At 40.7% G+C, this 17,168-nt stretch overlaps 2 protein-coding genes across 2 annotated transcripts in view; one reads left to right on the forward strand and one right to left on the reverse strand.

Moving 5' to 3' along the window:
• dock1 (dedicator of cytokinesis 1) overlaps positions 1–17,168 on the reverse strand; it is a 742,670-nt gene that overhangs the window by 309,573 nt on the left and 415,929 nt on the right. The gene's annotated exons all lie outside the window — the stretch shown is intronic.
• LOC132897832 (inhibitory synaptic factor 2A) overlaps positions 1–17,168 on the forward strand; it is a 64,646-nt gene that overhangs the window by 2,526 nt on the left and 44,952 nt on the right. Inside the window, exon 2 of the mRNA XM_060939071.1 lies at positions 6,308–6,379. Within this exon, the coding sequence (XP_060795054.1) occupies positions 6,308–6,379 (72 nt within the window). The remainder of the gene's footprint in view (positions 1–6,307; positions 6,380–17,168) is intronic.

A 17,168-nucleotide genomic window follows, 5' to 3' on the forward strand; every position in this document is an offset into this window, starting at 1 on the left:
GCCTGGTCGTTACAGTTATTTAAATAGTCACTGGGCATTGGTACCAGCATTTGGCAACTGATCAGAAGGTTGAGAGATCAAATCCCAATTCCGTAAAGACATTGACATTGTTGGGTCTCTGAGCAAGACTGTTAACCCTCATTCGCTCAGTTGTAGCCTGTCTCGACTATAAAGCCTCGGTCACAACCTGCCGTACGTGCTTCTACGTGCAAAAAACGCAAGAAACGCATGGAGGGCGCGCGTGTGACGTGCTGATTTTCGAGTCGTAGACCAGCCGCAAAGGTTCTTTGTCATGTCAAACAAATTCTACGGGCGCTTACGTTTTTTTCAGGTTGCAAGACAAACTTCCGACCAATGTGCGTCTTTCTCCACGAAAAAAAAAAAAAAACGCAGCGATCTGGGAAACGCCAAAAATCGCACGGCCAAAAAAATCGTACGTCCGGTTGTGACCTAGGCTTAAGCCGTTTTGGATAAAAGCATCAACCAAATCGGGTAACTGTTAACCTCCACTGAGTGGCTAAACATGCAAAGTACTAAAAGCATTCCATCCTGAGCATTAACATTTCCGAAGATGATATCATACTACTGATTTTGGATGGTCAAATGTTTTCAAAGCCTGAGGTTAAGGCTGTAGAAATGTATAAATAGGGTTTGAAGCGTTTCCATAAGGGGAAAAGAAAAAAAAAAAAGTTTTGTTTGCAACAAAACAGTATAGGAGCTTCTTTGCCAATACTACTGCTGACAAAACTTGAGCAGCTACAAACAAAGAATAAACAGGTTAAAAAAAATGCTAAAAACATGCAAGTCACTGCATGTGAAATCAATTTCTATGACTATGCCCTTCGAGCATTATGTCGATGCTGAAGGATCTGACGTGAAATGGTTGAACATTAAACATTAGAGAAGCAGCTTTGGGACAAAAACCACGAGTTGGTCTAGTGGTTAGCGTGTCCAGCTCTTGACTGGGAGATGAGTTCTACTCACGGTCGGTGACCATCATAAAAATGGTACCTACTACCGTCTGGCAAGGCACGCTGCAATACAGATGCGTGTGGGGAAGTCAAACTCTTGCGGTTACCAGAGGACACGCCCCCCACACTGTACAGGCTATCAAAACGGAGATGGGCACCGCACCCGTACGCCTTAAAGAGCTGGCTAGTACTGGAACAGGAGGCTGCCTGGGAAGACCAGATTCTGGCGTGAGAGGGACTTTAAGACAAAAAGGTTGCCGGTTCGATTCCCTGGACCAACAGGAACGGCTGAAGTGCCCTTGAGCAAGGCACCAAACCGCCAGCTGTTCCCCAGGCTGCTCTAGGTATGTCCTATGTCACTCTGGAGAAGAGAGTCTGCTAAATGTCATGTCATGTAAACATGTGGTTGTTCATTGGTAATCAGTTGAGCTGAAATGTCGTTTTGTTCATCTCCAGCTCTAATAACAGTATTTTATATATCATTCACTGTATACTTGGAAGTCATTCCATGTATCCAGGTCCTCGCTAGCACCCTGGGCCAATTTTATTTCCTTGCAGGCAGTGGAGAAACGATAATGCGAACATAGATATGGAGCACTGGTCTCCGTCTACAGCTGGTAAAATGTCAGGTGCATTGGCAGATGTCCTTGGGTTACTAGTCTCAATTACTACATACTCAAAATTATGCCTGCTACGTTACTCATGCTCTTTTGTGTGATGATTCATTTGCTATACGATGGCACTGAATGAAGGACACAAAGGAGTTCAAAACAAATCCAATAATTATGATTAATGTTTACCATTCAGTTTATTCTGCTGTATATCAATAAGCATCAACAGCTTGGAATGGTGTTTAAGTCAAGTCCGTTTTCTGCTGACCTTTCCAGAAAGTGAACTGTGACGATCACAGCAGAACACCGTTCGCCTAAAGAAAACAACGATGTCTAATTCAAACAGCTCTGCTGTAGAAGAATGCCACCTTATTCACTGTAGTATCATTAAACTTATGAAGGGCTTGATAATTAGCTGAATCAGGATAAGTGAATCTGGAGAATGATAAACTACACAGTGCTGTTCTCCCACAGAAGTGCAAATGAGATTCTCTGCTGGAAGTACAGATGGATGAGCCTTTAGGTGTTCCTCCACATGCCTACATGTTGCAGGATGAAGATAACACACTCCAAAGACATCCTGTGTCAAGTCTTGTCATCCTGTCAGTACAATTAGCACTCTCTTTCTCCTCCCTCTGTGTGCCAGACTGGCACTGTGGCCCTCCCCTGGGCTCCTCTGGCACTGCTATACATCACTGTCCCCATTAGCCACTGCAATCCCGCCTCAGAAAAACCCCATGCCTCAGCAAACACAGCATCACTCACAGTCCAGAGCTAACATGGCCGCCACTTGCCTTCTGCACTCCAGTTTGAAACTCTGAGTACTGTTGGCAGGATGCCGAGAGGTGGTGCAGGTAGACTAAACTGTTAATGGCGAAGTTGGCTCGAGTCTGACACCAAGCTAAAACGAGCCAGATCGTATTGCTGTCACTTCACGAGACTGAGGGAGGAATGAATAGATAAAGAGAAGAGCGGACGTCTTGCCAGAAAAATATCAATTCTTCCATTAGACTGGTGAAAACCCAAGGTCAGGCTCTTCACTGGAGACTATTTCAAGGTCAAAAAGGTCACCATGTCTCTGCGAGTACAGCTATAGCAGGTTGTTACAGATGACAAACGACTGAAAAGATTTTAGAGACTTCTGCAAGATTGGTGCAAGCTGGTCCTCGTACCGTATATAGCTTGAGCTGAGCAAGTGTTTTGCTGATGTAAAATAAGACACCAAAAAATGTTTATGAATAACGTTAGTGGTTTTTCTTCAAGACAGAGTAATGACACTATCCAAACTAAAAATTCAACCATGAACTCAAAATCTATGAAGAAATTTAAGCACGTTTTCCTAAAAGAATCAAACTGAAGCAAAACATGGTTGATTAGACAGAGTTGGTTTATTTTTCCATCTTTGTGCACTCACTTGGCAAACAAATCAGTGCAAGTTTTGAAAAGGTAATTATGGTCTTTGTCTATGGTCTACTATGGCCAGGGGAAGCTTTGGCCTAAAGTGTTAGAGAAGCAGATTTGAGAACAAAAGGTTGCTGGTTTGATTCCCTAGACCAGCAGGAAGGGGTAAAGTGCCCTTGAGCAAGGCACCTAAACTCCAACTGCTCCCCAGGCTGATCTGGGTATATTGCACATCGCTCTGGATAAGAGCGTCTGTTAAATGCCTGTAACATAACATAGTACCAGAAATTTTATAATATATGAGTGATTCCACGCTTATGGGTACTGAAATGGGGACATGAACTTATTCACCTAAAACCATTTCTTTTTTTACCATCAGGTCACAAAACATGTAATCTTTAATGAATGATATGTTAAAAGATAACTTTAATTTTCTGAGATGTAATAAAAACATATTTATATGCCAAAGTCAAGCCTATGAGTTCCAAAATGATGTCTGTTACATTACTTCTGTTACGATTGTCCATCTCGCGTCTGTTACAAATTAATTACAATCTAGCTCTATACCATGTTAATCTTATTGAAAGAATGTGTATGTTTATTCTACTACACATGTTTATTAATTATATTTGCTAAAACATCACCTTCCTATGTTTCAAAAAGTAATTTTACATTGTTAAAATTGAGAATATATATGTCCACAACACTTCTGTTACGTTCTGACTTTGGCATATAAATATGTTTTTATTACATCTCAGAAAATTAAAGTTATCTTTTAACATATCATTCATTAAAGATTACATGTTTTGTGACCTGATGGTAAAAAAAGAAATGGTTTTAGGTGAATTTTTAAAAATAAGTTCATGTCCCCATTTCAGTACCCATAAGCGTGGAATCACTCGTATATTTTATATATATATATATATATATATATATATATATATATATATATTTTTTTTTTTCATATTCTATCCACATTCACTGGATATGAGCAATTGCGCGCTCTGATTGGCTACTCTACTACTAGGCTATCAGCTCATACATCGTGAGTAGAGAAAAACAAAATGGCAGCGCATGTTACTGAATCAACCAAGGACGAAATAAAAACTCTACTTAAAAACAAAACTCAAAAAAATAAAGTATTTGATGGTAAGAATGTGTCTTTTTATTTTTCAAGAATTATTATTATAGTATTTCATAAATCGCTACTGCATATTTCACCTTTTTTTTTTTTACATTCGAAGCAGAAATGATTGTCGGATGCTTTGAATAAAGTTTTTAATTTATCAAATTTGCAAAAAATAAAAATGCTCCGTTTCTCAAAATCCAGTGAATGTGGATAGAATAAAACCGTTATTCCACTCAATCTTATAGATGGCTTATAGCCAACTTGGCACTACATGCCTCATCGTCTGTCAGCTCATGTACGACTCAATTTCGTGGAACGAAAATAAACGGTACTGCCCCAGTGACAAGGAAATGTGCAGTTTAGCATCTTGCAGTTTACAAGTCACCATCCTAGAGTGTTACTTTACCCTAAAACATAAAAATAAACCCTAATAAGTTGAGAAAGCGTTCTGACCTGTCAATAAGTGCCAGCCCATTTCTGCCTGACTCCAAGTACAATCCATCTCTTCCAAGTAAAGGTAATTAGTAGCTGTTAAGCATCAGGAGAAAGGTCAGCTAGTTTGTACTGTCACTGAGGGTCCTTTGGTCATTTCCACTCCCTGTCCAGGTCTTTGTTACTCTGGACAGCATTGTCCACTCATTAGAATCAACGTCACCAAAATAACTAAGGAATAACACACAAACGATAACGTATCAAAACAAGTTCGTTGATATATATGTACGTTATTTACCAGCTGGGAGGTCCGTATCGTGAAATACCGTGACCGAGGTCTTGAAAGTACTGAGCGAGGCCCTCTGGGCCGAGGTCAGCATTCAAGGCCGAGGTCACGGTATTTCACCATACGGACCGACCTTAAGCTGGTAAATAATATATTTTTATTTTTTTCTTTACCAAATTCTAACAGAAAACGAGAGCGCCTGAAAGGGAAAGCCGAGCCGAGCCGCCATTTTGAATCCTCATTCACGGCTGTAATGCAAATTGCTTCCTCTTCGGTATACAAGTGCACTTCCATGGCAGGGAAAAAAAAAAAATACACTTTGCCGCCTATGTAGTCCCCTATTTATACAAAATTGAGTCATTCAGGATTCAGCCATGCTTTTGCTCAGCGTTAACAAGTTAGAGGTTTTTAGCTTTCTCCTGAAATGTTTTCTTTTATTTCTTCTTCCTCAGGGTAGTAAAACTCGCTTTCGCTGTGAACACTGTCGTTATTGCTATCCATGATGTAAAATTAATGCTGTTATGCTGAGAAATGCTGGCAAAAATTTATAAGATTTTTGATAATCTTATAAATAAATCTTATTTAAAAAAGAAGTTAAATGTTGACAAAAAAATACTACTATGTTTGATGTTGTGAACGAGCGAGTCGTCAGAGGTCCGTAACCGGAGTCTGCATCATTGGCTGGTGAGTGGGTCCGTATCCTATCAGAGCGCAGGATTTGATGGAAACTGGACCGCGAAAAAAATAAAAACGTTTAATTTAAATTACTGCTCGAACTTCAGTCAAAGCTGCTATTACAGAACATTCACCAGCACCTTCTGACCAAACAGATTAGAGACTTTATCAGTGGTTGGGTATACATGTTAATAAGAACAGTCTGAGTTTGTTCTTGAGTGCAGCATGCATGCTGTGTGTAACTATGTTCATTCATGTTTTTTTTTTCTCAAAACACGAGCATATTTGAGCACACCTACATTTGGATTCTTTTGCGAATACTGGCTCCATTGAGGCTGTATGAGTGAGGGGTAAAACAACAGCTAGCAGGGTGTTTGTACCTGATTAATTGTAGGAGCGTGAGTAAAATCAATGATGTATGCAGATGTGATTAACAGCCAGAAGGATATTTAGTTCATATGGGTATGAGCAAAAATTATTTACTGAAATCCATTATTTACTGCCTGCTTCACACTGGGAAAAGATCCAAAAGTACGGCATGTGAAAAAAGAGAGAGAGAGAGAGGGAAAAAAAATTACTACAGTTTTTCTAACCTATCAGGACACACAGTGCTGCACAACCTCTGCAAGAAGCGTGTGTACTGAATGCTAACATTCAACATCCACGTGTGTGCGCGCGCGTGCACGTGTTAACCTTGTGCTGATAATGAGGAAGGACAAAGCAGACGATGTGCAAGTTTTGGAATGTGGAGTGACTAATCTGGACTTCTTAATGACCCGCCCTCTCTCTTTATCTCCTCCAGTCTCTCCTATCGGACCGGGCAGGACACGGCCAACTGCGACACATGCAGGAACAGCGCGTGCATTATTTACAGGTTGGCTTCTCTCCCTTCTTTACCAGAGAACTGCTGCAGTTCACGCTTTTTTTTTTTTAACGTACGAGAGAGACCCAAGAGTAAGTTCTGAGCAGTGAGATGCCTGTTTTTGAAAATGAACCTGTAGAAGATAATGATATCTGCAGCCCGTGGCTCTGAGCAGGAATATTTTGGTCGGATCATTTTAGAAACTGATGCAGTCTTAGATGTCTGTGAGTAGAACACAACGGGGGGAATAATCTGCAGCGTCAGCAGTTCAAATCTGGTTTGGGCTTGGTCTTGGACACAGATTAGAAAAATGTTCTCCACGTGCTCGATGCAAGTTATGGAAACTGAAAAGATTTCTCTTTTGCACTCATCTCAACCACAAGTTATACCACTTTAAAAACCAAATTTTACATGCACAGTAGACAAGGACGAAAAGTACATTTAAACACTGATGATCATCATAATAGTTAAAAAAAAAAAAATAACCCACCCCCTACACATTCGGTCTTGGAGCAAAATCTATACGTTCATTTCATTTTACTTCAAATTAATAATACGTAATAAATATGACCATGAAAACTCTATCTTCATACCACTGTTTATTTTTAGCCTACAGACCGACAGGTTAGTCCATCTCGCAGTCAGTCCGTGTTAAATAATAACAATAATCAGTGGCGAACCGTTACTATTCGACTTCAGATCAACCAAAACTTAGCCAGCCACACCAAAAAAGCAACAGGGCAAAGGATTTTGCAAGGGATTAGCGGCGGGCTGCCGGGTCGCTACGCTGTGTCTAGTTGTTGATGTTGAATTTAAAAGCAACCAAGTAAATTACACAGGGAAAGGAATACTTAAAGCAGAGACGCAGAGCCTTTATTTTTAAATACATTTCTGAGTGGATAGTATCTCCATCCTTGTCTCTTGTATGCTGCATAAATGGGGATTTAAAAAAATATATTTGAGAGTTAAAATCGACAGCAAAGTTGGCATTCGAGCTGCGCCGCTGAGCCAGCCAGCCCTGAGTGCGTGACATCACAGCGGTAACCGGTTTTAAGGCCGAGGCCTTTGACAGCTATAGACCAAAGTCATATAAATAAACATTTATGGTGAAAGTAAGAAATACCGTTACCGACTTGCTCAACTAAGACTGATTTGACTTCATTGATTGTGGGTTGACTCTCATTAAAACAGGATAGGTGTTATAACTTATGCAACATACATGTACATGCATGCATTTTCACTGATAAAACGTAAAAGGCTCATTAAATAATCAGATGAACTGAGACAATCACATTCTGAAGCAAATTAAATAATCTTATACCGGTAACTTAAACACACAATACAAGTTACATGTATTCATCTAAATGCAGGGAAACAACGTGTGGTTTTTTTTGGGGGGGGGGAGGGGATCCAAATGAGAGTCACAGCTTACCCGTCTGTGTTTTCGCTTCTTGAAGGCCGATTGTTTGTGAAACAATCTGACTTTCAGTTGTTTGTTCAGTTCTCTGTTCATTCGCTTCTTCCACGTAAGGGCGAGACGGCAGCAATATCCAGTTTAGAAATCAGACGGCTGCTCCACTCATTCTCTATTTTGTCCATACGGAGTACTCCGCCATTACTGCTCGGCTCAGGCAATTACTAAAACCCGGGACGGAACAGGACGTCACCGGTTTTAGCAACAATCACGGGGAGGTCACTGCCTGAGCGATATGTCCCGTCTCGTTCCGTCCTGGGTTTTAGCAACAACCCTCGGGTCACTCCGGGAGAACTGGTGCAACTGAACTCACTTTCCTTTTAAAAAAATAAAATAAAATAAAATAAATAGTTTCCTTTTCTTGTAGTTTTCTTTTTATTTAATTGTTGGTCCTGCACCCTCTTTCAATACGGGCTTATATCCAACGCTCCTCAACAGATCAGAGGTCTCGTACGAGTCTTCAGTAAAATGTGCAGAGCAGAGGAGAGACAACTTCATAGCCGCCCAATGTGCCCGTGAACTACTCGCAAAACACGTCCAAATCTTTGCAGTTTGAACATTCTTGGGCCATGAATGCAACGTAAATCCACCTTCTGTTGTGTTGCTGCACCGGCCAGCAACATATCTACGTGGCATGGAGATAAATTAGCTCAAAATGGAGGATCAGAGTTGCAGTCAGCTCTGTGTTTTAGTATAGCAGAAATGGCGATGAGACCGATAGACTTCCTGCTGTGACATTATGGACGTCAAGGTCATTCACTCAGACCGCTACGTACCGTATATAAATCACTTTAATCGTAAAAATGACTATATTAGATTTATTGTTAACGCTTAAAACTATTCCTGCGCCATTCTTGAGGTCTCAATGCATTTATAAATGAAAGTCAGGCCATGGTTCTGCGTATCAGCTTTAAGTTTGAGTGAAAAATACTGTATCACGCGTGCGTGGAAGAAGAGCCTGGAGATAGAAATTTCAGCTTCTCAGTCGTTAGTCTGTACTACTTGCTCTCGAAAGATAGCAAGGGCTTGACCGCTTTATTAGCATTCGTTAACACGACTGATGAACGCTACACCAGCTGGAAGGTGACTTCACTGCTGCGCTGACAGCACTGACTCACGGTTAAGCTCGCGTTGGCCTTCGAGAATATCTTGAGCGAGACATTTTTGGTCCCTCCTACTATAAATCAAAATCTGGTTGGTTAATTCATCCGTCACTTCCTACATAAACATACACTGCCATGGCCTTCTGTCCCGGTAATGAAGTCCGAACCCATGAGTGAGCAGCTCTAAACTCTTCTCAGCCTAGACACAACAAACAAACAAAATCTCACTGGATAACTCGATTTTAATGTTTTCAGGACAGTAACCCTTTCATTTCTGAAGCAAATTGGATAGAAAAGGAGGCCAAATTAGAATCAGAAGAGAATAATTATAATAAAATTACGAAAGAAATTAAAGAATGAAAGAAATGAAATGACATTTGAAATGCTGACATGTTTGGGCTTTCTCTGGAGGCTTAGAAGGCCCTGATGATGATGATGATGATGATGATGATAAATATTTTACTGCTTATTAGACTTCATTATATTTACATTACAAACTATATTAAGAGTCCTTAAGACTCTAGTGGGTTACATTATTGCAGATCTTAACCTCAGCCAATTTAAAATATCCCGAGTTGACATTTACAGTGCTACAGTTCTATCCTTATACTGTATACTAATGGGAAAAGTATGATGCGTCATTAAATATAAGTTTACAACAAAAGATGCAATTATCATGTCTATCTATCAGCATCTGTCTCAGTTCAATGTCAGCCATATGGCTGATCTGTGTCGCCTTCAGTGGCGGCGAAATAATCTCTGATTAACTCATATGGCCCTTTTCCACTACCCTTTTTCAGCTCACTTCAGCCCAACACGGCTCGCGTTTCAACTACCTCAGAGCGGCGCGACTGGGCTTGCTTCAGCCCTACTCAGCACCCAAAACTCACACGGTTTTGGAGTGGGGCTGAAGCGAGCCAAAGCGAGCCGAGTGAGGCTGGGGGCGTGAGCAGACACTCCCCTGTGCACTGATTGGTGAGGAGGAGTGTCCTCACATGCCCACACACGCCCCGCGAGCACGCTGGGATCTGTAAACACCGTAAACCCGGAAGAAGAAGAATTACGAATTACGAGAATTTCTGAAGCCTTACGCGCCTCGCCTCATCTATACGCTCTTGCCAGTATCTGTTGCCGTTGTCGGTGACAACAAGCCACAGCACCAAGACCAGCAACACTAACGACTCCATGTCCTCCATGTTTATTGTTTACTATCCGGGTCGTGAGACTACCGCTTAAAAGGTCACTGATGTCACTGTTTGCGCCGCCTAACGACATCACGTGATGTCCACCCACTTTCCCTAACTCCACCCAATGTGTCCACCCACTTCCAGCCAGCATGGTTCAGCGCGGTTGTAGTCGAAATGCAACTCCAACATCCCCACTCAGCTCGACTCAGCCCAACTCAGCACCGCACGGCTCAGCCCAACTCAGCCGTGTTGGTAGCGGAAAAGCGGCATTAGTTCTGCTGGCTAAAAATGCTATTTTTATTTTTTTAATTAGCATTCAGATGTTACTTTGCTGCCATCTCTACAGTGTGCATCATAGATTACTGAGACCATTTACAAAGTGAACCTACTGGCTTTTGTTCATTCTGTAAGGGCACAAAGCCAACAACATGATCAAAGAAATAGATTACTGGATAAGATTATCTTCTTTAATAATAATAATAACAATAATAATAATACTTTCAGTTCTGAATAAAGTTTTAACTCTGGTCCCAGTGCTGAATATTTTTGGCCAAAAATCAAAATTTTAAAACCTTTGCATTTATTTTGCATTCACAACAGCATAACAACACAGCATGCAGGAAAAGTTTATTTTTTCCAACTTCTAATAAGTTTCTGCACGACTAATCACCATTTATCTTGTTTTCTACACACGAATATACTAGAAAAGTAGCTGGCTACTGCGCAGCGGGTTGGATGTTTACAGTTCCATCTCCACTGTGTTCATTTTCGCTTTCAATTTCAACATCTATTTAAAAGTCAGCATTTCAGAGATCAGATTCAATGCTGGCAATAACACGAAACACATCCGCAAACGAATACTTTCCTTTTTTCCTATGCCTACTACTCTTCAACACCATGATGATAATATTTTTAGTATAACTACACAGGTGATTATAAAAAAATTGCTTCGTCACTGTGAAGGAGGAAGAATTAGGGAAGTAGGGATAATCAGCAACTTAAGCATTTTCTTTCAGAATAGGCCATTTGCAGGAATTGGTCACGTGTCAATTTTCCCCATAGCAACAAGCCCGTGGTGGGCAAGCTAACTTGACATTCCTTGACAACCATAAGAGTTTGACTGGCAATGCGAAGCGATCCATTTCTATATTCCGTAGCCTCCCTGTTTTCAAATCATCCCTGTTAGAGCTGTACTTTGAATTACTGACCTCCACCTATAATACGGACTTTTCATGTACTTGGTCTGTGTACCGTGACTGTGGTTGCCACAGATCAATTTAGTCTAATTTTAATTGTATGATTTTTCTCTTTTATACCTTCGGGGAAACGCCTTGCATGGGTCGCCCGTTCACGTTCTCCCCTTTGGGCTGACTTATTTTATGATGTTTATTTTTTTATGTTTATTTCTTTTTTTATGTTTATTTTGTAACAGTCCAATAAAGTTGGTGAAATAAAATAAATAAAAATAATAGCTGGGGTTTTTTTTGTTTTGTTTTTACCTTTTCTACTGTCTTTTTTGACCCGGATTTTCGTGTGTACTTGGAAAAAGTTTGTGGTTTTAACTTCTGTCGTAAGTTAAAGCGAATCATTGGCCGTAAAAGAGAGTTTTTTGGACTCGAGTTGGTCGCCGCCGAAAGAAACTCACGTGCGAAATGACGGATTTCTCAGCTATGTTTATCACTTATAATTTCTCCTTTTCTACCTTTATCATTCGCTTACTGTCGTTTGCACCCCGTCCAGGTTTTTTGACCATGAGATCCTGCACTTTCGGCGGCGACCAACTTGAGTCCAAAAAACTCTCTTTCACGGCCAATGATTCGCTTTAACTTACGACAGAAGTTAAAACCACAAACTTTTTCCAAGTACACACGAAAATTTGGGTCAAAAAAGACAGCCGAAAAGGTAAAAAAAAAAAAACGGCTATTATAGAAATGGATCTCTTCACATCGCCAGTCAAACTCTTATGGTTGTCAAGGAATGTCAAGTTAGCTTGCCCACCATGGGCTTGTTGCTATGGGGAAAATTGACGCGTGACCAATTCCTGCAAATGGCCTATTTGTAATTCTTCCTCACTTACAGTGATGACGCGGTTGGCCGCCATTTTGCCGAGTCACTCGAGGTGATTATCATCCTAATTTCATGACCAATCAGCATTCGTGATCTTCTATAATCACCTCCGTATTTATACTATTTCTCGATAATCACCTCGAGCGACTCGGCAAAATGGCGGCCGATTGTTTTTTCACTGAGTGAGAAAGAATCACAAGCGATGAAAGAAAATGCTGCTCCTAAAAGCACTAAAGATGCTGCGAAGTTTGGCCTAAAACTATCCAATATTTTATGACATTTGCATGCTGCTTCAGAAGTTCAAAATAATTTTTTTTAATATGATTTTTTTTTTAAATACTCACCTGTGTATTTATACTAAAACAATTATCTGCCTCAAGCTCAGTGAATATCGGTGAATAATTACCTTGACTTCATCTCGGCTCTTATTCGCCGCTATTCACCGAGCCTGAGGCGAAAAATTGTTAAAAATATTTACCACGCTGTCAACAACTGCCACACGCCACGCAGTACACTAAAACTAGGTTTGGCAATTGTTGGATTCACACTCTCGTGAATGGTATCGACATTCACTACATTCGCAACAACTGTATTGACTTTTGTCGACATCCACACACAGCCTGCACTGAAAGGGTTAATTCGATAATTCAGCCACTTCAGAGAAAAAGCTCATTCCCTTCCATAAACAATTATTACCCACCAAGGGTGCCAATAGTTCTGGAGCTATCAATTTATCTGACTTGACTGCAAAATCCATACTTTTTAATTAGAACTTCATAATGTACTATCATTATGCGACTAGGACGACGACTACATTTGTTATATTATTTTTTTTAGAAGCTTGTTTCACATTTGCAGGCCCGAGCAACGAGAAACGGCATCTAAATAAAAAATGCAGTCTGAAAACATCAATAAAACCCTGTGAAAAAAAAAAAAGCCTTTTACACAGGTTTTCGACAGAAAGCCGAAAATATTTCTGATACGTTTCAAACTGTTCTGTTTGTTGCTTTTTGAAAATTCTGCAAAAACAACAAATATTCTCAGCATGCCACATTTACTTATGTGCCGTACACACAACAAAGCATGCTTTTTATCCATGCAAGGAAGCCCAAATCGGCTGTGTGCGCATACACACGCTCCCATAAACCCAGTCCCGGCCACAGAAAGGTGTTTGCCCTGTTGTGTTTGCAGGTGAGGTGTGAGAGGAATATCAAGTGATGCTGTCTGATTGCTTTTGTCTGAAACTCCTGAAATCCTGATCAACAATGAATAAAACATTAAAGTCTCAATGAGCAAGTGCAGAAATATTGCCTCAGAGCTAACGCAGCTTACTCAGTATACATGGTAATGGCTGTAATTGTGTGTCGTTGTTGCTTCTTTTGTTTTTCTTTAGTGGGAGGGAAAAAAAAAAAAAAAAAAGTTAGTTCCAGCCATTCCTGAAGGTTTAGCGGAAACTGTATTGTCAGAACGATAGGCAGAGGTTATGAGATCGGAGTTTATGACCTTTATTCCCAGTAAAATGAATCGCTTCTTGTGAATGATTATAATTCCCTCCCATTATTTACGTAACACAATCCTCGGTCACGAACTGGACAGAAAGTGACGTGGTCATGATCAGGATAAAACCCTCTGCTTCTCATCAGTTCAATAACTTTTTTTTTTCTTAACTATTCAATACTGTGTTCACACTTATACCGGTACGAAAGTGGTATAACTGTATCGATACGAAGTATACGGGTACAGTTTAGTGCATCTGTCCACACTAGCGAGAAATGTTTGCGGTTTTCTTTCACGGAAGTTGAATGCGCGTGCGCGAAATGTTTCCGTGGTTACCGAGTAACTTCCTTCCGAGAATATGGCGGATGAAACAACGTGTGTGCGCTTTTTGTTGTCAATGTACAGTCTGTATTTCTGGTGGTCATTTATTCAGTCGAATCGTATAAAACGCGCGAGGCAGTTGAGAAAGAAACAAAGAAAACGAATCTCCCTTTCTCCCCCCTCACTTTCTCCCTCTTCCCTTCTCTTCCCCTCTTCCTCCTTTCTTCCTCCCTCTTTCCCCCTCTCCCTTTCTTTGCTCCATGTAGCTCCACGGTCGTTTTGAGCCATTTTGACGTTTTATTTACAGCTGGAAAGTGCGTGCGTATTGTATTGTATGAATAACCCGGAAGACGTAGGAATGGTTCTTTGCGCATGCGCATTATATTTGTATCGATACAGAGCCGCTTCATCTGTCCACACTACAGCGAAGCGCTACAGTACCGATACTGTACCGGTACGAAACCCATACATTTGTGGGTTTCGTACCGATACAGTTATACCGCTACAGTACCGGTATAGTTGCTAGCGTGGACAGGTGTTGTGGTACGAAAGTAGTTTCGTATCGGTACAAAATCCCTAGTGTGGACAGGGTATTAAAGTGCTGACTGCAAAGTTGAATTCTGGGCAAAAATGTTCCATCTCTATTGCTGTTGGAGTTTTGAGATCTTTCGCTGCTATACACACACTATCCTATGTGTAAATGTTTCGCTGAGATAAAATACATCCTGGATTTTACAATTCCGAAGATTGCCAAAGCAAGTGAGCAACAATACCACATGACCACCGTGTGTCGTGTTTTTGACCTACTTTTAACCAAAACAAGTCGGCATGAGCAAACATAGCAGACTCCGCTCTCTTGCCAGCAGAAAAGAAAAAGAAATCCTGCCTAGTGAGTGCAACTACAAGACAGAGCAAGGTTAGATGACGTGTCATGTTTCTGGACAGGTAACTAAATCATTCTAGCTAGTGCTTAGCTATCTTAGCCTTAGCATGCATGGGCTCGACTCCACAGTTGCGAGTATGGACTTGTACACCTAATGTTAAGTTTCAAGTCAAGTTTATTTGTATAGCGCTTTTAACAATAAACATTGTCGCAAAGCAGCTTTACAGAATTTGAACGACTTAAAACACGAGCTAATGAGCGATGAACGACCCTGTGGCGGCGGTGGCAAGGAAAAACTCCCTCGGATGAAACCTCAAGAGGAACTGGACTCAAAAGGGAACCCGTCCTCATTTCTCTGTAAGATCAAACAGATCCTGTTTTGATCTTACAGAGAAAGAAACGATGACGCAAAAGCAGTAACAGAGAAGAGATTGATTGATTGCTTTATTCCGAACAGTAAAGACATAAAAACAAACAAAAAATAAAAAATGCAATCATCAAATCATCATCATAAACAGAATAGCGTAGCCACAAGGCAATAAAAATAATGTTCGGAAAGGATTAGGAAGAAGTAAATCTTCGAAATAAAGAGATATATTCGTCTTTTGTGTCACGGGTCTATTCGCGAACGTCAACCACAAATTACATCCCTGAGACTCAAAACTCTCCGAGCTCGAGGCAGAGTCACGATGTTTTCCACGCGTTGCCATTTTGGTGTGACGCAGTTCCATAATTATGCTAATTAGTTAAAGCTCCTGGCGTTCGGCTGTTTCCATAGGGCCATGTTGTTTACCTCAAGAGGGAGGAAAACGGTCCCAAAATGGAGAAACGCGACCCTCAGGACATCAAAATGATCACATCTCATTTGTATATGATACTGTACTTTCAAGACACAGGAAAACGCCATGCATAATAAAAAAAATTTGAAAATTTCAGATGACTTTGCAGTCCGCACCTTTATCTCACCGAACTTCTCAGGTATGCATACAAAACCACTCAACTTAGCACAGACCCACTCAGAGAAAGGTTTCTTTCTTTTTTAAAACATATCTACGAGTTCAGAATAAACAAGTGTTGCCAGGCAAAACAAACCTTGCCCGGTAGCACTTATTATTTTGTTTGTTTGTTTGCTTGATTGTTTTTAAGTGCAACTAAAGAGCTCTTCAGAGGAGCTAAGCTTTCCTTACTTATACTTATGTAGTAAATCTGTAATAACTAAGAGTTTGATCTTTTTGGTGACCTTGACCGGATGACCCTCAAAATGTTGGAGGTTCTATTTGAGACCAATGCCCATGTATCCTGAAAGTTTCAAGAAGATTGGTCCAGACTTTTTCCCGTAATGTTGTGAAAAAAAAAAAAAAACATACAAAGAAACTAGCCTGGCAAGCCAGACTAAATGTGAATATTTAGTCTGGCCTCGATCCGTAGACATTTCCGATGGGTGCAGGAGGAACAAACCGCTGTCTTTCAAACTGTCTCTGTGCGTATAGGCCAACGCTCTGACCAATCAGCGCAACAGTGACTGTGACGTAGTCAGAGCGACAGAAAGCAGTGGGGGAGGCCTTGAAATAAATAAATTTTCAAAATGCGTATTAATTAATAAACAGGTTCTAGATATTAAGAAGTTTGGAGATAATGACCACAAGTTTGGAGTCTGTACCACATACACATTTTTTTTCAAGTGTTTGCTTAAACTGTTTTTGAGAGTTTTTATTTAGTGGTGTTTGGTGAAATAATTTCCCTTAAATTTAAAATAACGGGAAAATAAGAAACAATCAAAAAGTAATGTTTCAAAGCTGTTTATTAATTCTTCGTACTGCACAAACTAGCCCCATCCTTTTGGCTACGAGCGGAGCCAGCTGGTAGATCAGACTTTTGCCATAGCCGGTCGGCAAAACGGCGAAAACGTCCTTCTTGAAAAGGAATGAGCGGAGAGCCTCTTCCTGCTCATGTTTCAATGAAAACTCCAAGTCTAATTCTTCTAAAACTGATTCCAAAGCGGAGTCAAACTAGCGCTGTTCACTAGCCGTAGCCATCTTTCCTGCTGTGCTTTCTCCAGCGTCGCGCAGCCTTGTCGTCACTCCTGCAAAAGCCCGCCCAAAGAATCCAAACAAAAACCTTGTGTTGTGATTGGCGGGCACGATTTGATGCCCGGGGTGTTTTTGTTTATATGGTGCGAGGCTAGACCCACTCGCTAGGCAAAAATATTTTTGGCCGCTAGGCGGGTGGGTCTAGTTTACTAGGCTACAAAGAAACCCCACCAAAAACA

The sequence above is a fragment of the Neoarius graeffei genome, chromosome 14, assembly GCF_027579695.1.
Source record: "Neoarius graeffei isolate fNeoGra1 chromosome 14, fNeoGra1.pri, whole genome shotgun sequence".
Taxonomy (NCBI): Eukaryota; Metazoa; Chordata; class Actinopteri; order Siluriformes; family Ariidae; genus Neoarius; species Neoarius graeffei.